Source organism: Danio aesculapii, chromosome 6 (assembly GCF_903798145.1).
Source record: "Danio aesculapii chromosome 6, fDanAes4.1, whole genome shotgun sequence".
NCBI classification, from domain to species: Eukaryota; Metazoa; Chordata; class Actinopteri; order Cypriniformes; family Danionidae; genus Danio; species Danio aesculapii.
This window is the reverse complement of record NC_079440.1, coordinates 46,588,826-46,612,621: the sequence shown is the minus strand read 5'-3', so window position 1 is coordinate 46,612,621 and position 23,796 is coordinate 46,588,826. Positions and strand designations below refer to the sequence as shown.

At 38.1% G+C, this 23,796-nt stretch overlaps 1 protein-coding gene across 2 annotated transcripts in view; it reads left to right on the top strand.

The window, feature by feature from the left end:
* Positions 1-22,605, top strand: part of pdzrn3b (PDZ domain containing RING finger 3b) — a 146,865-nt gene extending 124,260 nt beyond the window's left edge. For both annotated transcript variants that reach the window (XM_056460387.1, XM_056460388.1), the window contains 7 exons: positions 13,310-13,563; positions 15,082-15,169; positions 18,064-18,162; positions 18,267-18,329; positions 18,415-18,516; positions 18,608-18,724; positions 20,321-22,605. In XM_056460387.1, the coding sequence (XP_056316362.1) occupies positions 13,310-13,563; positions 15,082-15,169; positions 18,064-18,162; positions 18,267-18,329; positions 18,415-18,516; positions 18,608-18,724; positions 20,321-21,844 (2,247 nt within the window). In that variant the 3' untranslated portion in view covers positions 21,845-22,605. The remainder of the gene's footprint in view (positions 1-13,309; positions 13,564-15,081; positions 15,170-18,063; positions 18,163-18,266; positions 18,330-18,414; positions 18,517-18,607; positions 18,725-20,320) is intronic.
* Positions 22,606-23,796: the final 1,191 nt, after the last annotated feature.

Genomic DNA, 23,796 nt, shown 5'->3' with positions numbered 1-23,796 from the left:
TGAAGACACTGTGCTCTGAAGTGTAAGGGAAAGTTAGTGTTATTTTCCCTACCCAAAGATGAGGCTGTGATGAGTCAGTAGTTAAAGTTTTTTTTTTTTTTTGCAAAAATACCTCAGCATTATAGCCCCAGCCTTGTGCTGTGTTCCCCTCATTTTTCTGATGAACGTTTCAGCAATCTACACGCGTAGGGGATTCATCGGATTCATCGATGAAACAGGGCATTCATTGGCCATTTGTTAAAGGAAGAATCAGAAGACTATTGATGTTTAGGACTTTGTCCGCTTGACAGGAACTTTACAGTATACAGTTCATGGATCCGTTTCTTCTTCCATTTCACAAGTGTAAGTAAGTGTGATTAAAATGGTTGCCTCCTTATGAATTGTACAAGTAGTTAGTACATTTTCCTAAACAACAGCAATTTTTTGGTTGCATACTTCTTGCATATAACTCAAGAATCACTCTAGATCAGTGTTTCCCAACCACGTTCCTAGAGAACCGCCAGCTCTGCACATTTTCCGTGTCTCCTTAAACAAACACACCTGATCATCAGCTCATTAGCAGAGACTGAAAGACCTGTAATGGGTTTGGCAGACAAATGAAACATCCAAACATGCAGTGTTGGTGGTCATCCAAAAACATGGTTGAGAAATATTGCTCTAGATGAGTACAAGCTCAAGAGTGAAAGAAACTAAACAATAATGATTAGAAGGCAATGACTAATTATTCCCAGGTGCTGTCTTTGACAGTAATTACCTTGCTAGAAGATGAGTCTGTGCAGGTGTGACAGAGAGCCTGGCAGATGGATCTGACGCTCTCACTTTGATAATTCTTCATTACTTCATGTAAACCAACTCAGCGCAACCACTTTTCATTTTCACTCCCTCTGGTTGCTGAAACAAAACCTATCCACCTTTTTCTTCCGCCCCAGGATGCTTTGTATGAATTGAATAGGAGTAACTTCTGTCAAACTGTAAAGAGTCAGTGAAGTGTTTTAATAACTGGGTATCATAGATAATTACATAAGATGTCGCCTACGCTGTTGTTGTCTATTGGAAGAAATGCGTCAATCGAGCCACCATTTTAGTAGAGGCTAGCGCTCTCTGTGGGACCAAGGTGCAGTGGAGGACTGCCCGTCCAGAGCCAGAGTTGTATGCACATATATACACATATCTATGATGGGGAGTTTTCCCGGAGGTCAGTATGCAAATATATATTTTTTTTAAATTACAAAAATTATAGTTGTACATCACTTTTCTACATCAATGGATAAGTGACCGCGCAAACATTGCAGAGTGTGTGTTTGTGTGCATGGAAATGTATTATCCTCCCTCTCTAAATTTGATTTAAACTGTTGTGAAACACACCCCCTCTCCTGCTTTCACTTCTCATTCTAACTGAGGCAGCGATTCATTTGTGAATGAATCTCCATTATAAACGACTTGTTCCCTTAGCCGACAATAATACAAGTTTCTAGCTCTGCAGCATCTTTTTGTCATATTTCATCTACATTGTTTACTTATTTCATTCAAGAAAACTAGCATAGGCCATGTATTTAGTGCGAGCTGGTGCTACTTTGCCTCATGATTAGTGCAGTAAGAGACTGCATTATCGTCAATACTTGTTTAGCACTCAAGTTCGTAACATACAAAATCGTAAAAAAACGAAATCTTACCTATGAAATGTTCTGCCTTTGTGCTTTGTTTTCCTTGTTTGCTCATTACTACACCTGTACACAACGCTAAAGTCCAGCATCTTCACATTGGCTTTACGGTTGACTGGTGTGGTTAAATGACATTTGTCCTGGGAGCACTGTACAAATGTGGCGGCACTATTGACACATACTTAGGGTCCGTATACGATATCTAATGTATATATCTATGACTAGGTATAATGAAGGTGGCATCATTCTCCTCAGTTCATCCATTAAGTATTAAAAGGATATTTGGTAGAATTAACAAATTACTTTCAGTAGACCATGAATAACCTCAAAAAATCGCAATAAGTCTTTCCACAGCAACATATATTAAAAAATATTACTGTTCTGTAGGAAATAAAAAGAGAACATAACCCTTAAGAACAAAATACAGTGAACTCAAACGAGCTTTGGCCACACATAAAATAGCATATATAATGGGATTTTTTTTTTCAAATGACCTTACATGGTAAGTGTTATTGGTAGCCCGATCTTTTTCTTAAAACAAAATAGTTTACTAGTTTGAGTTGTTTTGAATGTAAGTTCCACAAAAAAATGCAGGAGGCCCATAATTTGAAAACCTCATGAGCTGCTAGTAAGTCAAAGCAGCCAATACTTGGGTGGTAGAGTGTGAGAAACTGTATTTCCTCAAACGCAAAGTGACGGACAACTCATTATAACAGGAAGGCAAGGACGGAGGATGCTTGAAGGAAGTGATTTAGCCCCCCATTATTGATCCTCAGTGGATAACAGAAGGTCTCATGCTTAAACAGGATTAAGAGCAAGTAAACAGCGGTGTCTTTTAGCAGGCGTCCATGCTTATCAGGAGCATTAGTTTCCCTCTGTTTGCTGCTTAATCCACACTGAGACGGCATGCTGCTGCGCATAAAGGTTGCTGTGTTTCAAGTCAGCCAAAACTGTAAGAAGGTTTCCTGATTCTGAATAAAATAACACACACATGCAGACATACACATAGAAACACCATATCAAACGCTGCCAAGCTGCCAAACAACACCTTTTTTTTCTTCAAGACTGTTATGTTTGGAAGAAAAGAGGAATTAAGTGTCTGGACGGGACTCATACATAGTGAGAATGTTCTTTCAAAGATTCTGAGAATAAACCCTTAAGCTTAAACTTCATCTGTCATGCTTGAAGGATGCTTCTTTTTCTTTTATGTTGTTGTTCTTAAACTCAAATCGAAAGTAAAACTTCCAGCAAATTACAGAACTCTGTGGCTGCGTCCGAAATTGCCTACTACTTAGTAGGTACTACATTTGAATTTGAATTTACTACTCGGCCATTAGAAAAGTACGTTCTATACCGTATGAATGGGAGCAGTTTGAATGGAACTCAATTCCAACCCACATCAGTTGCATCGCTTCACACCAATTCATGAATTCTCTCATGGGTGCATCATGGGAAAGTATAGCATGCATCAGATGCGCACTTCAGAGTCTCGCCGGAAGTAGTAGGTTATCTGGGTACTTCTCACATACTGTTTTTCAAATTCTATGAATTCAGACATGCTACTCGGCTCGCATACTGTTTTAAGTGTACTCTATAGTATGGACGTATGTGATTTCAGACGCAGCCTTTGCTTAAAGGATTGACACCAAGCGGTAGAACTAGGTATTGCAGTACAAATTCAAAAATTTGGAGATGGTTTTTTTTACCAGGACTTAAAGTATTAAAAGCTGATAAATCAATTATGAGAAAATTAAGGCCCTTAAAAGGTATAAAAAAGTCTTAATTACATTTTAATGAGGCTTTAAATTTTGTTCAAGTGCTGTCCAAAGTGTTTGACTCTAAAAAAGCATAAATATATATTTATTTTCCTCCTGTTATTAATAATCACGTGTTCGATCCACTTGATTAGTTTGGGCTGGGGCGCGTCCAGCCAACCTCCTCTGTCCGGGTGATGTCACTTAATTTGCCACGCTCTCCACATGTACCGAAACCTTTGAGCAAAACAGAAGGCAAAATGTAAGTTTGTGTATTCCTGGTGGGAGAAAGACAGAAAGACTAGTTTAAACGGTGGCTGAAGCCTGTCGCTGAAAACAACCACGTAATTTATTCTTTCAAGCTTTGTTTCTTCCGAGCTTATCTGAGTTCTGTTGCATGGTTGTGCTCCATTGAGTTATTTACCTACAGCTGTTTATTTACAACTGTTTATTACGTTAATGGTTTTATACTGATTAGAACTTGTAGTGGCGACAAGGTCTTAATATTCTGAGGTCTTTAAAAAGTCTTAGAAATGTATTGAACTTACCTTTAGAATTCCTGCATATACCATGTATAGGTTGCCAGATGTGCAGGTTGCCAGATTGACAACACAAACAGGACAAGTGAGCTGCTCAGCTTTGTTATATTAATAATAGTATTGTATTATTTGCTAATTAAAAATCCCCTTGTGGGTTTTTATAACACTGAATATGTGCCTCATTTTGGAGGCTGCTACTGTCCTCTGGAGTAGAGATCTGTGTGGGACTAAATTTTTAACCTGACCCGATCACTCCCGCTTATATTCAGCATTTGTTGTCCCCCGCTGTCCGACCTGCCCCATGTTCTACCTGCCACGACCATAACCGTTAATGTGTTCGCAGAGGAGCAAAACCAAAAACACACACCCATAGACACACAGCACCAATCAAGCGACGCACAGCATCACGCTCTCTCTCTCATTCACACACATACACACACGCACACATAGACAGCAACAAACATGCAACCCACAGCATCACCCTCTCTCATTCACACACATACATTCGAGTGCTCGCTCGCTCGGGAGTCGGGAGCAATATTGTTAGACCCCATTCAAATTATACCAGTTACCGAACGCTTCCACGCTTTATTCGGAAATTTATTCCCGCGCCGCAAGAAATTTGGTCGGGTGTCTCTACTCTGGAGGTTGCATTTGCAGAGAAGCCAACACAGAATGCACATTTTCAAAGGAGAAATGCTGACTTTAGCACTGTTTTCCAACTAGCACACAGGTGTCAAACTCAGTTCCTGGAGGGCCACAGCTCTGCACAGTTTAGCGTTAACCCTAATTAAACACACCTGATCAAACTAATTGAGTCCTTCGAGCTTGTTTTAAACCTCCAGGTAAATGTATTGAAGCAGGATTTAAACTAAACTGTGCAGGGCTGCGGCCCTCCAGGAGTTTGACACCCCTGGCTTAGCATCTTTCTTAAAAATTGGCAAACATATCATGGTATTTTCATGCTTTAGAGGAGTCAAAAACGTACATACATCTTATATTTGTACATCCAAGGCTTGTTCAATTCTGATATTTTATTGATTTTATTTATATTGACAAATAATTGGAATAGATCCAGTTCATCTTAATTCGCCTGCTCTGTTATTTAAAGGTTTGGGGTCACTAATTTTATTTAATATTGTTACAAAATCACCTGTTGGTGCTGTTTAGTCAGTTTTTGGCTTATTTATTTATGTATTTATGTATTTATTGCTTCATCGGAATAGTATTAAACTTGGTAAAGGTTTTGGCTCTTGGCATGTGAAAAAAAATCATGGACATGATTTAAAAATGGCCACACCTGTACACTTTTGCATTGTAGAAATGGGAAACATTTATTTTTGTGGAAACATCTGGTACTGCATACAAACAGAATCTTACGGAAAGCTATTTTTGGAGTATAAAAAACATCTAATTTTATTGCAAAATAACTGATGTCATTTTAAATTTGTGTGTCATATCCAATTTAAAAATGACATTTTGGGGATTTTTTTTTATTAACAATAATCATAAACTTCGGTAACACTTTATTTTGATGGTCTGTTTGTTGAATTGAAGTTCCGTTGCAACTAATTCTGATTAGATTATAAGTAGACTGTTAGGTTAGGGTTGGGGTTAGGGTTAGTGTAAGTTGACATACTTGCTAAGTTTCTTATAGTCAGTTAAAAGACCAGTATCAGCAGATATTAAGCAGACAGTCTACTAATACTCAGATGGACCATCAAAATAAAGTGTTACCTAAACTTCTGTATCATAAATGCTCTTTCATTCTTATTTTTTTTACCAAAGATTTCTGATAATATTTTGCAATCCAACTGAGAATTGATTTCTGAAATGTGCAATGCTTACCAACGTTTTGGATGTTTGTGTATGAGCACAACGAGGCCACATTATCTGGGCTACAAATGTAACATAATAGTAAAGCGTGATCGTACTGACAGCCAGTTTACTGGAAGTTGAAAGCCATTTAATACAATTACTTTGCGTGAGAAATAGAGAACATTTATTTCAAACATACTTGCCCTCATCTCAAACATACTTGACTTTAAATGACAAGATTTTAGCTGTAAAACTTCACCAAGCAATGCTATATAAGGCCGCACATTTAGTGTGAATGTTGTATTTTAGACTACATGTCAGAATGAATGTGAATTCTGTTGATGGCCTCCACAGAAGCCTAATGGAACAGCATGTGTGACGTGTGCGTGCCCTTTCCAGCAGGTCTGTGTTAAACAGAGGGTGAAGAGGCTCAGTTTGGTGTGTGTGCTCTCAGTCAGTCAGTGTCAGAGGTGAACTGTGTGAATGGAGATCCCGCTTGGCCTCCTCTTCACTGGAGAGGCAGTGAGGCAGAACGTTTCCAGGGTGGAGGTTTTGTCTCGGGGTCACGGGCTACGAGGAGGAGAGGCATTCCTGCGCACTTAAGTCTTAGCGAAAAATACACTGACAAGCAGAAAGGGATGATTGTGTTGTTGACCCAGCTGACAGAGAGGAAAAGAAAATCTATACAATCGAATACAAGGAGTTAAGAGTTGAAAGGTAAATTAAAGAAAGGAAAGAACTGCCGTCTTGAGTGAAACACAATTGTAGCTTGGTGCTATTTATTGATTTGTTTGTTGGTTAGTTATTTAATATGTTGGGAATTGTACAGTGCAAGGTAATACAGTAGTTTTGGGCAACTTACATAGGGTTGTAGAGCTGTTATCTAATTGATTTTTTAATATTATTACAATACAAATACCATGACACTGTCACTGTATTGTTTTGTAAGATTTTTGGTTATAATTGTGAAAGACAAATTGCAGAACTTGTGTGTCTGCATCAAATTAAATGTACACAAGAGATTTTCATGTACATAGAAAGTATATTAAATATAAGTACATTAATAGTTCTCGCTCCAAAAAAATGTTTGTTCAAACTACTTAATTAAAATGTGCTCAAACAACACAATTATTGAGATTTTGTTGGGACAACTTAATTTTTTATGTTAAATCCACTTAAATTTGTTGAATCTGTAAAGTTAACCGATTTGTGTTGGGACAATATGAATAAATTGTGTGGAAAACTGAAAAAAAATGTGTGGAAAAATGTCAAAACATGGGTGAAATAATGTTCCATCGTCATTCAGCACAACATCATTTTGACCTGTACGTATTGAACAACATAGGTTCATTCTAAACATAGCCCTATATACATTTCTGCAGATCACAAATTATATAGCCAGAAGTACATATGGCTGCATTTTGTATTTAAAACAAATGCTATGGAGCAGCGTGACGCCATTCCTTTTCACTTTTACCAACTGACCGCTTACCTCCGTATGGACAGCTTTCCCTCTGTTACCAGTTTGTCCAGCGCACATTGGCAGACTTGAGATGCAACAAAGGGGTTTGCGTCTGGCAAAGAATGGTTCCAGAAAGCAGGTAAAACAAAAACAAAAGCCAAAAAATTGAATAAACCTGTAAATAACAGGGTGAGAATGTGGTAAAATCTGAAAACGTGGTAAAAATCAGGGGGTTTCTCTTTTCTGGATTTCTTTTGAAAATACTGTGGGTTGGGTTTAGGGAAGTGGGTGGGTGCTATGGTTGTCACGATACCATACATTTAAGTCACATTATAATACCAGCTGAAGTATCATGATACCAAGTAGCATTCCGATACTGTAATTCATAACTCAAATCTATGAAATAAAGCTAACTGTCAGAAATATTATATTTTATATGTTATAATACGTAAATTTAACTAATAATTCACTTATTTAAAAGAAGTATTATTTGACATTCTCATTTATTTAGTGACATTTCCTCATGCAACAATAAATATTGAAGAACCATTAATGACGATACTACCATTTACGAACATAGTATTATGGTACTTCCATAGTATCGGTAAACCGTGCAACTCTAGTGGGCGCTGGTCAATCGGTTCCTTTTAAACACTATCGATTGGGTTTAGGGAATGGGGTGTGTTGGGGATTATCGATCGGTTGGTCAGTTAGTCAGTCGACAGTGGCTTCTGGTGGATTTGCGTGAGAAGAGCAGGTGTGATTGGCACTCGCAAGATAAATTTGAGATCTGAAAATACACAGCGGCCTCGGATTTGCGAAAACAAAAACTGCAAAAAAACGTCCCGGAATGTATTTGGCGCTCTTCAGAAGAGTTCATAGGGCTTTGTTTTCATAATGAGCCTGGGTTGGTATTCAAATATATAAAACAATTTGTGATCAAAATAAATATTGCTATATTTGAAATTATTTAGAGCTTTATGCTGACAATAGGTAAAACCTATGGCAAAAGAAATATTTCCAATGACAAATATTAAAAGTATTTTTATATATAAACTACTTTTTCTTTGAATGACATCTTAGAGGGTCTTAATGGTAATCATTGTAAAAATGTATGATATTCATAATATTTTTATTATACTATGGTACTGAAGTTGATTTACCATGGTTGTTCCTATAGTCTAAACAAAACATTACGCTGAAGTTCATTTGGGATGTCAGTTTTGGCAAACCTTCTCCAAAAAGAAGCTTTCTTGGTGTTCTTTTTTGAGAGATGGTAAGTCTTTGTTTCGGTTTGAAAGTTTCAGAATTTGAATTCATATTGGATGTTCCAATTATCCCCTCGGGCTAGGATTAGTTTTAATCCTCATGGTTATTAGTTAACATATTCCCTCTTCAAAGCTCAAGTGCTCCAATCCTGTCTGTTTGGAAATCCGAGAATGGGATCCAGCAGCTTGTGAATTAGACTGAACGTATTTCTCACAAGTTATTTATTTGTTTAACATGAAGTTACTGCATGCACTGTGGATCTCTAACAGATGTATGAGAGGTTTGATGTTAGAAATGTTTCACATAACAAACAACTTAAGAAAACTATGCTTCTAAAATAAAGTAGTATTTTGAGTATCTGTATGTAAATGTGTGCGCATTTGTAAATAGTCACATTGTGTGCAATAATAAGATGTTTGTGAATGCTCAAGCATTGCATCAACCAATTTTTTTTTCCATGAATTTCATCACATCGTTGTGCTACTGTAAGCCTGTGTTTGTGCGTGCGTGTGTGTGTATACAAGCAGGTTTGCATAAGTGGGTGTGAATGCCTCTAGCAAAGATCATATCAAAGCTGTCTCTCATCTAGAAATAAAAAAAAATGAACAAATGGGGAACGCTGCGTTTTTTGAGATGAGCACATGGGGAAAAGCTCTATAAGCTTTGAGATAAGAGAGGCGGTTCATGCAAGGTCAAACACCCTGTTAGCACACACGCTAAGAGAAACTGTTGTGCTTTTGCATCCTAATGAAGGTGCATTTGCTCTTAGGTTAAAGTTGACCTCAGCCTAACTAGGACATTTGTATAGCATATATATATATATATTTTTTTTTTTTTTATTTAACTTCACACTGCTCTTTACACTCACCGGCCGCTTTTTTAGGTACACCTGTCCAACTGCTTGTTACGCAAATTTCTAATCAGCCAGTCACATGGCAGCAACTCAATGCATTTAGGCATGTACACATGGTCAAGATGATCTGCTACAGTTCAAACCGAGCATCAGAATGGGGAAGAAAGTGATTTAAGTGACTTTGAACGTGGCATGGTTGTTGATGCCAGACGGGCTGGTCTGAGTATTTCAGAAACTGCTGATCTACTGGGATTTTCGCGCACAACCATCTCTAGGGTTTACAGAGAATGCTCTGAAAAAGTGAAAATATCCAGTGAGTGGCAGTTCTGTGAGTGCAAATGACCAAAAAGTGTGAAGGTCACAGCCTATCTGCGTATTGTTGCTGACCATGTCCATCTCTTTATGACCAGTGTACCCATTTTCCAGCAGGTCATAAAACGTGAATCATCTCAGACATCTCAGGTTTCTTGAACATGACAAAGAGTTCACTGTACTCAAATGGCCTCTGAGGAATATTTCCAGTACCTTGTTGAATCTGTGCCATGAAGCATTAAGATAGTTCTGAGGGCAAATGTGGGTCCAACCCAGTAATAGTAAGGAGTACCTAATAAAGTGGCCGGTGAGTGTATATACAGTAGTTACCAGAACAAGAGACCAATAATAGAGAAATATTAAAACCTGATAATCACAGCTATGAAAAAAAAATCTCAGTTTTTGTGGATTTGAATTTATTATTATGATTTTATTTTATGAACATAAAATGCTAATATTTGTTTTATTCTCTAAATGTCTGACAATATTTCTTCTGAATTTCAAATATGACATTATCATTTAGAGTTTTTCTTATCTTCTAGAAAATGACAGTTGGTCAGAATAACAAAGGCTTTAATGTCTTTTCATTAAAAATAAATTCATTTGTTTTCCTTCGGCTTAGTCCCTTATTTATCAGGGGTCGCCACAGCAGAATGAACTACCAACTACTCCGGCATATGTTTAACACAGTGGATTCCCTTCCAGTCGCAACACATTACTGGGAAACACTCATACACTCTCGCAGTCACACAAACACTGGGAAACATGGGGAGAACATGCAAACTCCACACAGAAATGCCAAATGGCCTAGCCAGGACTCAAACCAGTGACCTTGTTGCTGCAAAAAGACAGTGCTAACCACTGAGCCACTGTGTCGCCTTCATTAAAAATAAATGTTATTAAACCAGGCTTTATTCAAGATATGCTTTAGTTTGCCTTTCATGCCAAATCCGCTTGTCAATTCAAAAGTTTGTCAAAAGTGTTTTCCTTTTGTGTTCTTAAGATTTTGTTGATTTATTGCAAATTGTAAGGTTAATAAAAGTTAATATTGTGTAAATTCCCCCCTTTTTGGCCACTACTGTATCAGACATTATTATGGTAATATTCATTTATAGTATTCAGTTGACAGTTGAAGTTAGAATTATTAGCCCCGTTTATTTTTTCTGTTTAACTGAGAGAAGATTTTTTTTAAGACATTTCTAAACATGATAGTTTTAATAACACATTTCTAATAACTGATTTATTTTATGTTTGCCATGATGACAGTAAATAATATTTGACTAGATATTTTTCAAGACGCTTCTATCCAGCTTAAAGTGACATTTAAGCGGCTTAACTAGGTTAATTAGGTTAACTAGGAAGGTTAGGGTAATTAGGCAAGTTATTGTATAACGATGGTTTGTTCTGTAGACTATCAAAAAATATATAGCTCAAAGGGGCTAATAATTTTCACCTTAAAATGGCTTTTAAAAAATTTTAAACTGCTTTTATTCTAGCCGAAATAAAAAAAAATTCAAATGGGGCTAATAATTCTGACTTCATCTGTATATACTGTAAAAGTACTATAGCAGCAGCACTGTGTTATCATCAAACATTTTTTGGTAGTAACAATTGCAAACACATAAATGCAACTTCTGTACAAATGCATTTTGAAACGTCCCTCTATGTGTGCACCTCTGACCACATCTGCCCTTGCTTTCCCGCACTACAAGATTGCTTTGAACCTCTTCTTTCTCATTACTTTCAGCCCTCATCTGCGGAGCACTGCTCTTGATTGGTGTGCCATGCTTCGGCCCTCAAGCTTGCATTCATTTCCTCATGTACAGCCACCACAACATCTTCCTGGGAGGCCCTCGTCTTCAATTACTTAGCTAAAGAAAGCTCCCTTGGTTCGCTTTGTTTAATGACCCTGATTAATTAGCAAGAGAGCGCTTTCTAATTTATGTTGTTGTTGTTTCGCTGAGTCTAGCTGGATGCAGTTGCAATGGCTGCTTTGCTTCTTTGGATATGTCATTTCAGTACAGCTTTACTGATTAAAGGTCCACTGAAGTGCCTCGAAATGTGCAGCTTTGTTCCATGTGTAACGTAGCCCCTCCCACAAAAAAAAATAGCCGATAGCTTTCATTTATATCACAGCTCTTCCAGTCATTGAGCTGATTCATGACAGCCATAGTGTGTAAAAGCAATGCTGATCCCTTTCCGATTAAAATAATAAAAATATTATATAATTTAAATTGGCTTTTTAGGGTTCCTAGGGTTCCTCCTGAAATTGTTACGACTAATAAACATAAAGTAATTCAGATCAACACAGTGTCGGCTACTGTGTATTATTTTTTCACATATGTAAGTATTAGAAAAAGTCTGTGTGATTACTTAGTTACATGTGAATAAGTGACCTATTACAGCTGTTGTAGGGGGGCCTTATAGGGGACAAGACACTTCAGATACTTGATAGCATTTGATTGCTCTTATAAAATATCTTATGGAAAGGAAGTTCATGGAAATGCCATGAAAAAAATTGTTAACCAGTTTTGGCGGAGGTGATAACGTGCAAGTTATAGACTATTTCAATGTGGTCATGGCATTAGCCCATGAACATTTTCTGCTTGTTATCAAACTATTTCAAAGCCGTAACAAGGTAATTTAATCATAACTTCATGTTAAAACAACAATCATAACATTATTTATCAATATGTGGCTCTTTTTGGATTCTCAGATGTTATAGAAATTAAAAATGTGAAACAGGAAATACGTTAGGACCATTGTTTTTGTTTACATCCCTCAAAATGGTCTATAGATAATCTTAAGATTTATCAGACTGATATCAACTGTTGTTGTGTGTTCTGTGTACACTATACGTAAAAGTATACAGTATGTTGGGCTTTACAGTGACTTTACTCCTTTAAGGGATTTTACTTTTGATTTTTCATTTGTAAAACTCCACAGAGATCAACATTTTTCATTTTCCATTTTTCCTCCAATCCACAAGCGTGGAAATGTTGCACAAGCCCGTGTACTATGGACCACTCCATTTGATTCACTATACTATACTACTATAACCGCTGCTTACAAAACAAATACAAGAGCAATATTTAAACGGCTAACAACTTGCCAACATGTTGGTATGCAAAATCTTTAGCACTGATTACATTTGTGACCTGGTCACTCTTTCCACTCCTGCTCGCTATCTTTATTCTGCATCGGGACTCACCCTGTATCAGCCACAGCGTAAACTTAAGACCTTAAGGGCTTTCTCGTACTCTGCGCCTACGTTATTGAAGGCATTGCCCATAAGCATCAGAAACGCCACTTCTCTGGACTGTTTTAAGAAACTTCTTAAGACCCCTTTTTTAGCAATGCTTTTTAATTTATGAGGATCATTTTTGTCAACTTATTCACTGTATTTTTATTGTTTATATTGTATTGTTTTACTGTTTTCTTTAGTGTTTTATTCTTCTTTGCCTTGTAGCACTTTGACTTTGAGAAAAGTATAAATAAAATTCCTTTAATATTATTATTATTATTATTATTACTTATTTGGTGCTGATTTTTTATTGTAATAATGAGTGCGCACCTACGTATCTGTTATGTTCACCCCTGGATGTTAACATCAGTGCTCTTATGTTCATCTGTTTCAACAGGTCAATGGAAAGGACTTGTCCAAGGCGACACACGACCAGGCAGTGGAGGCTTTCCGTATGGCTAAAGAGCCCATTATGGTCCAGGTGCTCCGTCGGGCTCCCAGACCCAAACCTACAGGCCCAGCTGGGGAAGGACAGGTCGTGGATATCAGCACTCAGACGGACATCACCTTCCAGCATATCATGGCCCTCAGCAAGCTGCCTACATCCTCCACTCCTGTGGATGTGCTTGAACAGTACCTCCTGCCAGAGAGGTGAGTGACAGATTCCTGGACCATTTACAATGCTTATTACAGATTTTGGAAACCTAACTGTGGATTATAGCAGAGAGAGTAGCTATTTGTAGCATGTACATGGTTTTTACATAATTTAAAAGTTGCTCTACCAGCCCAACAAGATTTTAATATACTTGTTAGATGTTTGGGCCCAGGGCACAAGATGAAATTAATTTATTTGGATTTACCTTATCTCGCTGCATGTGTCCTCGGGGTTTGTCTCTCACAGGTTAAAGCCTTGAAAGAAGAGTTTAATTAATTTTTGTACCCCCAACATACAACAACTTATTTCTAATTCCCATGCTCGTCTTTACTTCATTATTTCTTAGATTCTGTAAAAAACTGAGTTGTAAAAAATAGATTTTGACTGTTGCTGCCCAAGGATCAAGTGTCACATAAGTGTTGTAAAATTGGAAATTGTAGCTTTAAAATGGATTGGATGAGTAAACAAAAAAACAATCATTATACACATTGTAAAGTTCTCAAGGTGAATGCGTACCTTGCATCTAAATTAAAAAAAAAAAAAAAAAAAAAGGTCAAGAATCTTGGTGTGACTCTGGAGTCAGATATGAGTTTCAATAATCGTGTCAAAGCAGTTAGTAAATCAGCATACTATCATCTCAAAAACATTGCAAGAATTAGATGCTTTGCTTCCAGTGAAGCTTTGTTTCCAGAGAAACTTGTTCATGCTTTCATCAGCAACAGGGTGGATTACTGTAACGGCCTCCTCACCGGCCTTCCCAAAAAGACAGTCAGACAGTTACAGCTCATCCAGAACGCTGCGGCCAGGATTCTGACCAGAAACAGAAAATCCTAGCACACCACACATGTCCTCAGGTCTTTGCACTGGCTCCAAGTTACATTCAGAATAGATTTTAAAGTATTACTACTTGTCTATAAATCACTAAATAGTCTAGGACCTCAATACATTACAGATATGCTCACTAAATACAAACCAAACAGATCACTCAGATCTTTAGGATAATATAAACTAAAAATTCCAAGAATTCAGTCAAATCAGGGTGAATCGGCTTTCAGCTACTACGCCCCTCACTGATGGAATCAGCTTTCAAAAATGATCAGATGTGCTCCAACATTAGGTACATTCAAATCAAGACTGAAAACACATGTGTTTAGCTGTGCCTTTACTGAATGAGCACTGTGCTACGTCCAACAGATCGCAATATGTCTTTCTTTTCTTTTTTATTCTTTTATAACCTGTTTTAACACATTTTTATCTGTTTTTAATCATTTTTTTTTTTTCTTATACTTTTTTATTCATGTTTATGTAAAGCACTTTGAATTGCTACTGTGTATGAAATGTGCTGTATAAATAAACTTGCCTTGCCTTGTCTATTGTCAAATGGTAATCTCACATAAGCAAAGAGGTTGTAAAGAAATTAGGACACATTGTGTTACGCTTGAACACATTGTTATTTTCTAAATTACAGTTCCTCTATGATGTTATTTTCAATGTGATATGGTTTTGTTTTCTAGACACTCTCCAGCTCATGAATACTTCGACCCTAATGATTTCCTAGAGGGCATGCAGCACGAGATAGAAAGAGAAGAGCTGGAATATGAGGTAATGTACCACATAACGTCTCTCTTTACTCTTAACTCAATTCACGATAAAAGGACGACTGAAGACATAAAGAAAGACATGCTGACGCCAGGCCTGATGCAATCTGTCTCTGCTGATCAATTGGTGAATTTACCAAACAAACCCTCAATAACCTCACACAGGCACCCAAGTGGTCAGCCGTACTGACATCAAGTAGCCTTTTTAGCCCTGAAACAGATGCGAGACGAGGATATCATTATTTACCTTTGTCATTGACTTATACTTCGGTGAAAAGAGATAATTGGATAGGTTGGGATCAGACTGGTGTGATGGATCTTGGTGTACAATAAGCATAGACAGATTGCAGTGTAATGAGAGTGTTGGGCAGTAAGTCATGAGGGTCACAATGAAGGAGTCCATAAAGAGATGAAGTTCAGAGACTTATAGCAGCAGATGCTCTGCATGCAGTACTCTCGACGACCTCTCATTGGCCCCTAAGGGCCTCCAGGTGACACGGTGGGGGCCTTCAGACAGAGATCAATGACTAGGAAGGGGTGAATTTGAATGCTCAACACCACCTCCTCCCTCCTCGCTTGTTTACCTTGATTAATGCTCTTGCCCCTCAAGGACAAAGGAAAAAGAGTTGTTGATGCTCTAAGGTTGGCAATGCATTTATACATTGTGCTCAGGGTCTGTTCGTAATGTGAAAGAGAGATTTGTAATCGTGTTATGTAATAAAATAACCAGCTTATGAAAGTTATAATCAACAATTACTGCTTAGGAAATTACACAAAAACCCATTTTTCAAATTGTGTCTGGTACCTTTAAGACTTTCCATTATCTTTTGCAGGGTTGCATGGTTTACCAGTACTATGGTAGTATCGCAATACTGTGGCTTCAAAATACTAGCGGTGCCACTGTAGTTTGCAAACGGTAGTATCGTTATTAATAGTTTATCTACAATAGATAATGCTGCATGTGGAAAAGTCACAAAAATGCTCACGTTTGTGCAACAATAGACAATTTTAGGTACCCTATTTCACGTTTTCTAACGCTTCAGTTCGAGCACACTCCTGAATCGGTTTATTTCTGTTCCTGTTAATATCATTTAGTAGCTACAACAACAGCAACAATCTCTTTAAAAGAACGACTCACAAAGTGAAATTTTGAATTACTTTGGATTGTTGCCTGATAAGACTGAAAAAAAATATATAGATGAAAAACCCAAAATAGCAACAGGAAACATTGAAACAATTTTTGACCACTTCATATAACCTCATTTTGTTAGAAAAATGCTCTTTTTAGCAAATTTCATTCTGTATAATTTGTATCTTTATTTTAATGTATTTTTGTTTGTCAGTTCTCTACAAAATAAACAAAAAGAACGAATACATATTAAGTGAAGTGACGTGCAAATAATACTTTTTGGCTTTAAGGGAATTATGAATTACATTCAAGTAGGCCTATAACAATATGATATTTCTGACAATTTTCTTTATAATTTGAGTTATGAATTTCAGTATCGCAATACTACTTGGTATCGTGATACTTCAGCTGGTATGGTATCGTAAGATTAATTAATGGTATCGCGACAACCCAATCTTTTGTGACAACCTCCACAAATTTGCGTTGTAAATTCTCAATACCACATAATAAAAAACTACTGTTTTCAAAGATGTCATGTAAAAAGAAATGCAATGCTGTTCATCAAACTTGTTTATTTGGTATCATATCAGCATTGATTTTTAAAAGAACTGAAGACTAGAGCCTTTGTTGTTGAAAATTCAGTTTTGCCATCATAGGGAACATTTTAATTCAAATAAATAAAAGCTGCTTAAAATGGAAAGGTTATTTTTGTTTAGTACTGTTTGTAATAGTACTGTTTTACTGTATTTAGTGCAAATAAACATATTTGATGGGTGTAAGGGTTTTTAAAGAACATTTTAAATTCCTGTTAACTCTAAAGTTATGCTTACATTACAACAATGTTATAAAGATGTTCATCTGCACTTTTAAATGCGTTACGTACAATACTGTACAACAATACTGCACACAACTTTAAAAAGCTGTATTAGACATACCAAGACGGTGTTTAGCAATGTCATATGATGTAAAAGTAAAACTGCTTAAAAGTATTACATGCATGTATATTGTAGTTTATTCAAATACATAGGGCAGGGCGATATGTCAAAAATGCCATGTCAATAATTATTTTCCATATTGAAGAATAACGATATATATTTCAATATAATGCTGTTAATGCTTCCAGATTTAAAAAAAATACTCCAACCAGGGGCGTAGCAACCAGGTGGGACGGGGGGAATACGTCCATCTCACTTTTAGAGACAGCCCATTTAAACAAGGTGATTAATAATTATATGAATAAAAAATTTTGGATCTCAATCAGCTGCACCAACCCCCCCTTAAAATGTCCGCTACACCCCTGACCCCAACAATTACTGAAGCCACAAAAATTAGAGGGTCTATTAAATGGCATAACATATTCAGCCGATAAATTTTCGGTGGCTGAAAATCTCTAATATCAACACACTTTAAGATTCCCATTGCTGCACATTTCTGTTGTGTGATTGCCCCTTAGATCATTATAGAGTAAAAAAGTCCAGAACTTATCATTGTTATGTTTAATTTTTATTCATCGGCCCAGGCCTACAAATCCATACTGTATATGTTATCTGAGCTAGACATGTGTTCATGAGATTCACCTATTTACAGACATCAACAAGATAAGCGAGACATGACACTTGTACATGTTTGTTGCAGCGTGTAGTCTGTATATCTTTGTAGATCAAGACATTGTGTTTTATACATCCTTTTTACATTGTTTAGCAGATCAGCTTGCTGAATGGACTTACTTAAAGTCTGGAATGCATTAAAATATCATTCTATTCTTTTAGGAAGTGGATTTATACAGAACAAATATCCACGATAAACTGGGCTTTACTGTATGCTACAGGACGGATGATGAGGATGAGACGGGGATCTATGTCAGTGAGGTGAGTTTTTTTTGTGCATGTAATGTCTGGCACATTGTTCAAAGCCTCTTAAGCCACTTTTTTCACATTTGTATTCTGGGTCACCATTGTTTCTCAATGCACAGATTGATCCAAACAGCATTGCTGCGAAAGATGGAAGAATCCGAGAGGGAGATCGAATTATTCAGGTTTGCTTTATATCAGTGAGATCATTTTTAATAAGTCATAATATTCAGACATTTTGTATAAACAAATCTCCACTCCACAATTCAGATCAATGGCATTGAGATCCAAAACCGTGAGGAAGCAGTGGCTCTTTTAACCAGTGAAGAACACCCAAATGTGTGTTTGCTATTGGCTCGACCAGAGATACAGGTGAGATTGCCATGCCAGAAACACATCATACATGCTCTTTACCAACTCTGAAGGGCAGCTGATAGCTTTTGTCCTGTCCTTGTTGTACTAGCTGGATGAGGGTTGGATGGATGATGACAGAAATGACTACCTGGATGACCTTCACATGGATATGTTGGAGCAACAACACCATCAGGCTATGCAGTTCACAGCGAGCATGCTCCAGCAGGTACAGCAAATCCATCACAAAGTCACTGGTTGAGTAGATCAGTCAATCACAGCTCAGCCTGTCGTGGCATGACATCCAACATATCAATCATAATTGTCTGTGTCCGTCACTGAGCTGGAGGTAAAGCAGTCAAGCTAGGACGCTGGTTTAAAAGAAAGCATGACTACATTTCAAGGTAGTTTTGCCCCGTTTGCTCAAACATGCATTTCAGAAGTGGACATCTGTGCATGTGTAAATGCATTTTGACAATTGATTAAACCAGTTAGAATTTGGGAACCGACACCTGGTGCCAGTATGGAAAATACCAATACTGAAGACAGCAATAACCATAGACGAGATGAGTTGACAATTACCTGTGTAAAGGGAGTAATGGCTTCTGTACTTTTGGTTTAAATGGTTCATAAATTGGTTCTTTTGTGAAAAAAAGCAGACACAGCAAGTTATTACATGTTTGACTTGAAGGTACAACATCAGGCATATAGCTATTCTGTCAACATGTAATATATATATATATATATATATATATATATATATATATATATATATATATATATATATATATATATATATATATATATATATATATATATATATATATATACAGTAGTGTACTTATTACTAGTGTACTAGTGTACTTCATTTTAAATCGGGTGGGTTCCGGTAGGTTGCTAGACAACCATCAACTGTTTTCTCAGAGGATGACAAGCTGACAAAACATTGCTGTCACTCTGATACAAGTTTTATTTATGGAGAAAAAACAAATCACTGCATTGTTTGAGTGTTCTGTGTTTGTCTGAGAAAATTTGTCTTATCGAAATGTGAATATTCCATACAAGCTGAAGCTGATCAGTAAATTTTTGTCACGTGACTTTCGGTACGCTCGCAGGGTTCATTGCCGCGGTACCAATTGATCCACGGACTGGTTGTTGAGGACCCCTGAACTAGGGGATAAAACGAACTAGGGCAACATGCTAAGAAATTTGCTAAGAAATTTTTTAAATATGATGGTACCCCCCACAAAGCACGCTAAGGCCCACTTGTGGGCCGAAACCCTCCTTTTGGGGACCGCTGCCCTAGACCACCTCTTTCAGGAGGATTCGGGTACGGTTCGTGGGTGCGCACCCGAGTTCAGAAGACACATTCACGCAAGCTAAACATATCGTACTCTGACGTCAAACGAACCTGGGTGTGGACCAAAAGTGATAGTGTCAAAGCACCCTTATAGTCAGTTAAATGTGTGTTAAAGGAGCAGTATCAATAGATATTAAGCAGACAGTCTACTAATGCTCAAATGGACCATCAAAATAAAGTGTTACCCAGACTGCTTTGCGGTTATCAGCAATGTAACTTTTATTATAAGTTAAATTATTGTAGTTTGGTAATGTAAGATTTTGTTTTTTTTTACAATACCAGTGGCAAATTGATACTTAAATTTGCCACTGGTATCGTAAAAAAAAAAAAAAATCACTAACCCTAGCCTGAATGTAGTCGTTACATTGGAGTTATATACATATGCAGCTGATCCAGCAAAATGTGAAGTTATTTAAGGTTTTTATTGAAGAGATTAACAGTATCCCCTGAATTGTTTTGCTACAGAAAAAGCACGAGGAAGATGGAGGTACAACAGATACTGCTACACTGCTCTCCCACCACCATGAGAAAGACAGTGGAGTGGGCCGCACTGATGACAGCACTCGCAATGATGAGAGCTCTGAGCAGGAGAATCTCGCAGATGACCAGACCAGCGCTTCCACCACACTGGGAAGCCGACGCAGACTCGCATACAGTCAGGACACCCTCGGCAGTGGTGACCTCCCCTTCAGCAGCGAGTCCTTCATATCTGCAGACTATGCAGATGCAGACTTCTTGGGTGACTTTCCTGCTGATGAATGTGAGCGGTTTCGGGAGCTTTTGGAGCTGAAGTGCCAGATGCAGAGCGCAGGCAGTAGTGGTACCCCGGATCAAAGCTTGTTGTGGCCTAGTGGTGGACAAGGCGGTGTTGGAGAGGAGGGTGTCGACAAAGAATTGGAACTTCTGAATGAGGAGCTCCGCAGCATTGAGCTCGAGTGCCTGAGCATAGTCAGAGCGCACCGCATGCAGCAGTTACGGGAGCAGTGCCGCGAACAATCCTGGATGCTGCACAACAGTGGCTTTCGCAACTACAACACAAGTGTGGATGCAAGACGTCACGAGTTAGCAGACATCAGTGAACTCCCAGAAAAGTCTGACAAGGACAGTTCCAGTGCATACAATACTGGTGAAAGTTGTCGAAGCACCCCACTTACATTAGAACTCTCACCAGACAACTCTTTGCGACGTGGAAATGAAAACCAAGCAGAAGCGGGAGCAAGTAGCAGTACCTCGGGTCCCAGCAGAATTCTCAAACCCCTTCTCTCACCCGTCCAAGAGGCTTGCAGCCCTACTAGGGGTCGTCCAACATTATTGAAAGAGTCTGAAGTTGTAACCCAACCTGAAGTCAGAGAGCGCAAAGGAGGTCGTCATGCACATCCCCAGTCACCCTACAAACATGCCCACATCCCGGCTCATGCCCAGCACTACCAGAGCTATATGCAGCTGATCCAGCAAAAGTCAGTGGAATATGCCCAAAGCCAGATGAGCTTGGTAAGCATGTGCCGAGACCCTGCCAACTCTGCAGACTTGGGACCCAAGATGGAATGGAAAGTGAAGATCCGCAGTGACGGTACACGCTACATTACCAAGCGGCCAGTTCGGGACAAGCTTCTGAAAGAGCGAGCACTACGAATCCGAGAAGAGCGCAGTGGGATGACTACAGATGATGATGCCATAAGTGAGATGAAGATGGGTCGGTATTGGAGCAAAGAAGAGCGCAAGCAACACGCCGTCCGTGCCAAAGAACAACGTCAACGTAGGGAATTTATGAAGCAGAGTCGTATGGATTGTCAGAAAGAGCAGGGGGTCACCACTGAGGATAAGAAGGATGTCAACATTATCGAACTTAGTCACAAAAAGATGATGAAGAAGCGGAACAAGAAAATCTTTGACAATTGGATGACTATCCAGGAACTGTTGACCCATGGTACAAAGTCCCCTGATGGGACACGAGTGTACAATTCCCTACTCTCTGTGACTACAGTGTAGGCTCTGTAATGTTCTGTATATAGGACACTACCGATTGGGGTAGACAATTCTGCCTCGTTCAATGCGGCACCATTTGTAAATAGGAAATATGAATGCCTTGTCTGAAGGAGCCATTTGCCAAAAGAAGGTACAATGAGAGTCTGAAATATTGAATAGGATGATGGTTTTATACAAGAGATGAGAACGTGTTTTCTTGTTTGCTCTGTTCATTTCTATTGAGCTTGTGGTTTGAAATATTCTGTTACTGAATCATGACCATTCGGACTCTAAAAGGTTTTGGACAACAGTACCAAGACTATAAAGAACCCTTAGAATATTTTTTTGTTTTTTTCTACGAGTAAACTAACAGTCAACAGTATTGTACTTATTTATGCATACATATTGCTCATTAAAGCAATGCAGATATTTAGCTTCATGATCATCACAGAATATCGCCAGGTGTTATTGTATACCTTTCAGTCATTATGAAAAGAGTTTTACAACAAATTACTTTGCTTTACAGATTTTAAAAGGTGCTGTTTTTTTCCTAAAGTTCTTACGTCACACAGCTACTGTTACATTTGTCATGCATCAAACATTTATTGAAATCTGAATCTGTTTGTATTATTGTTGATATTAATGTCTGTTGTAGACAAAAAGCCTTTTATATAGGTCTCCATTGTATTGCAGCAAGATAATACAGTTTAACAAATCATTAGTTAGACATGCAATTTGATGTCTTGTAAAATGAGAGAAATAATAAATTATTGTTTTATATTTGATGAGCTTTCAAAATCTTGTGGTGAGATGTTTTGTCGGTAATTACATCCAAAATAAGGTGGGTTTTTTTTCTACAAAACCATTGAAATGATTTAAACAAAGAGGTGTGCAGTTGTATGTGTGTATCAGTTCATGTCTGTTAGGGGGGTTGCGGGTGGATGGCGTCCACACTTCAGTGACCACTCGACCTCAGGGCCACTGACCCAGCCAGGCCTCTGTTTCTGCTTATCTGTCCCCAGCTGTGTGTAACTCTGAAACATAGAGCTCAGGTCAGTGAACAGACCTCTATCTCATTACAATCACACTGAAAGGTCTGCAATGCCACAGCTGCAATGAGCGCCACAGCCAGCTGCATTCAGAAAAAAGACTACCGTTCCTAGCACACAAGCTAGCTCAGTTTTTTTTCTGGTAAGCTGCATGTTTTTGCATTTGATTATAGAATAAAATCAAGTGCAAACAAATGTTAAAACCAGGGATGCACCAATACCCAACAGAGGCTCATTCTGAAAACGTAGCCCTATATACATTTCTGGAGATCCTGAATTATGTAACCAGAAGTATGTATGGCTGCGTTTCATTTTTTGAATGAACGCTACGGGGCAGTATGGCGCCGTTTCTTTTCGCACTTAACACCTGACCACTTACCTTCATATGGACGGCTTTCCGGTTATTACCCGTTTGTCCAGTTAGCTTGCCATGTATGTTGGTGAACTTGAGATGTGGAGAGGAGATGACCACGACGATGGGGTTCGAGTCTGGTGAAGAACGGTTCCAGAAATCAGGTAAGGCAAAAACAGAAGCCAAAAAATAAAATTTCAAAAAGGGTACACAGCGGCCTCTAGTGGATTCGCTAAAACAAACACTGCCAAAAAACGTAGCTCCTGGTACGTATTTGGCGCTCTCCAGAAATGTATATAGAGGTACGTTTTCAGAATGAGCCTGGATTGCCGATATCCGTATCGTGCTGATACTTAGTTAAAATACTTGTACTCATGTTGTACATGAAATGCCGATACCACATACCAGCTCAACTCAACAGTAATTGAACAACTTGGCATCGTACAATGTCTAATGTGAAACATCGCGATGGACGATTGCATCATCGCCGTAGGTGGCGGTGATTGAATTATTTATGAATAGTTCATTCATTCATAACGAATTAATTATTCGTTATTGATCCACCCGAAATTAAA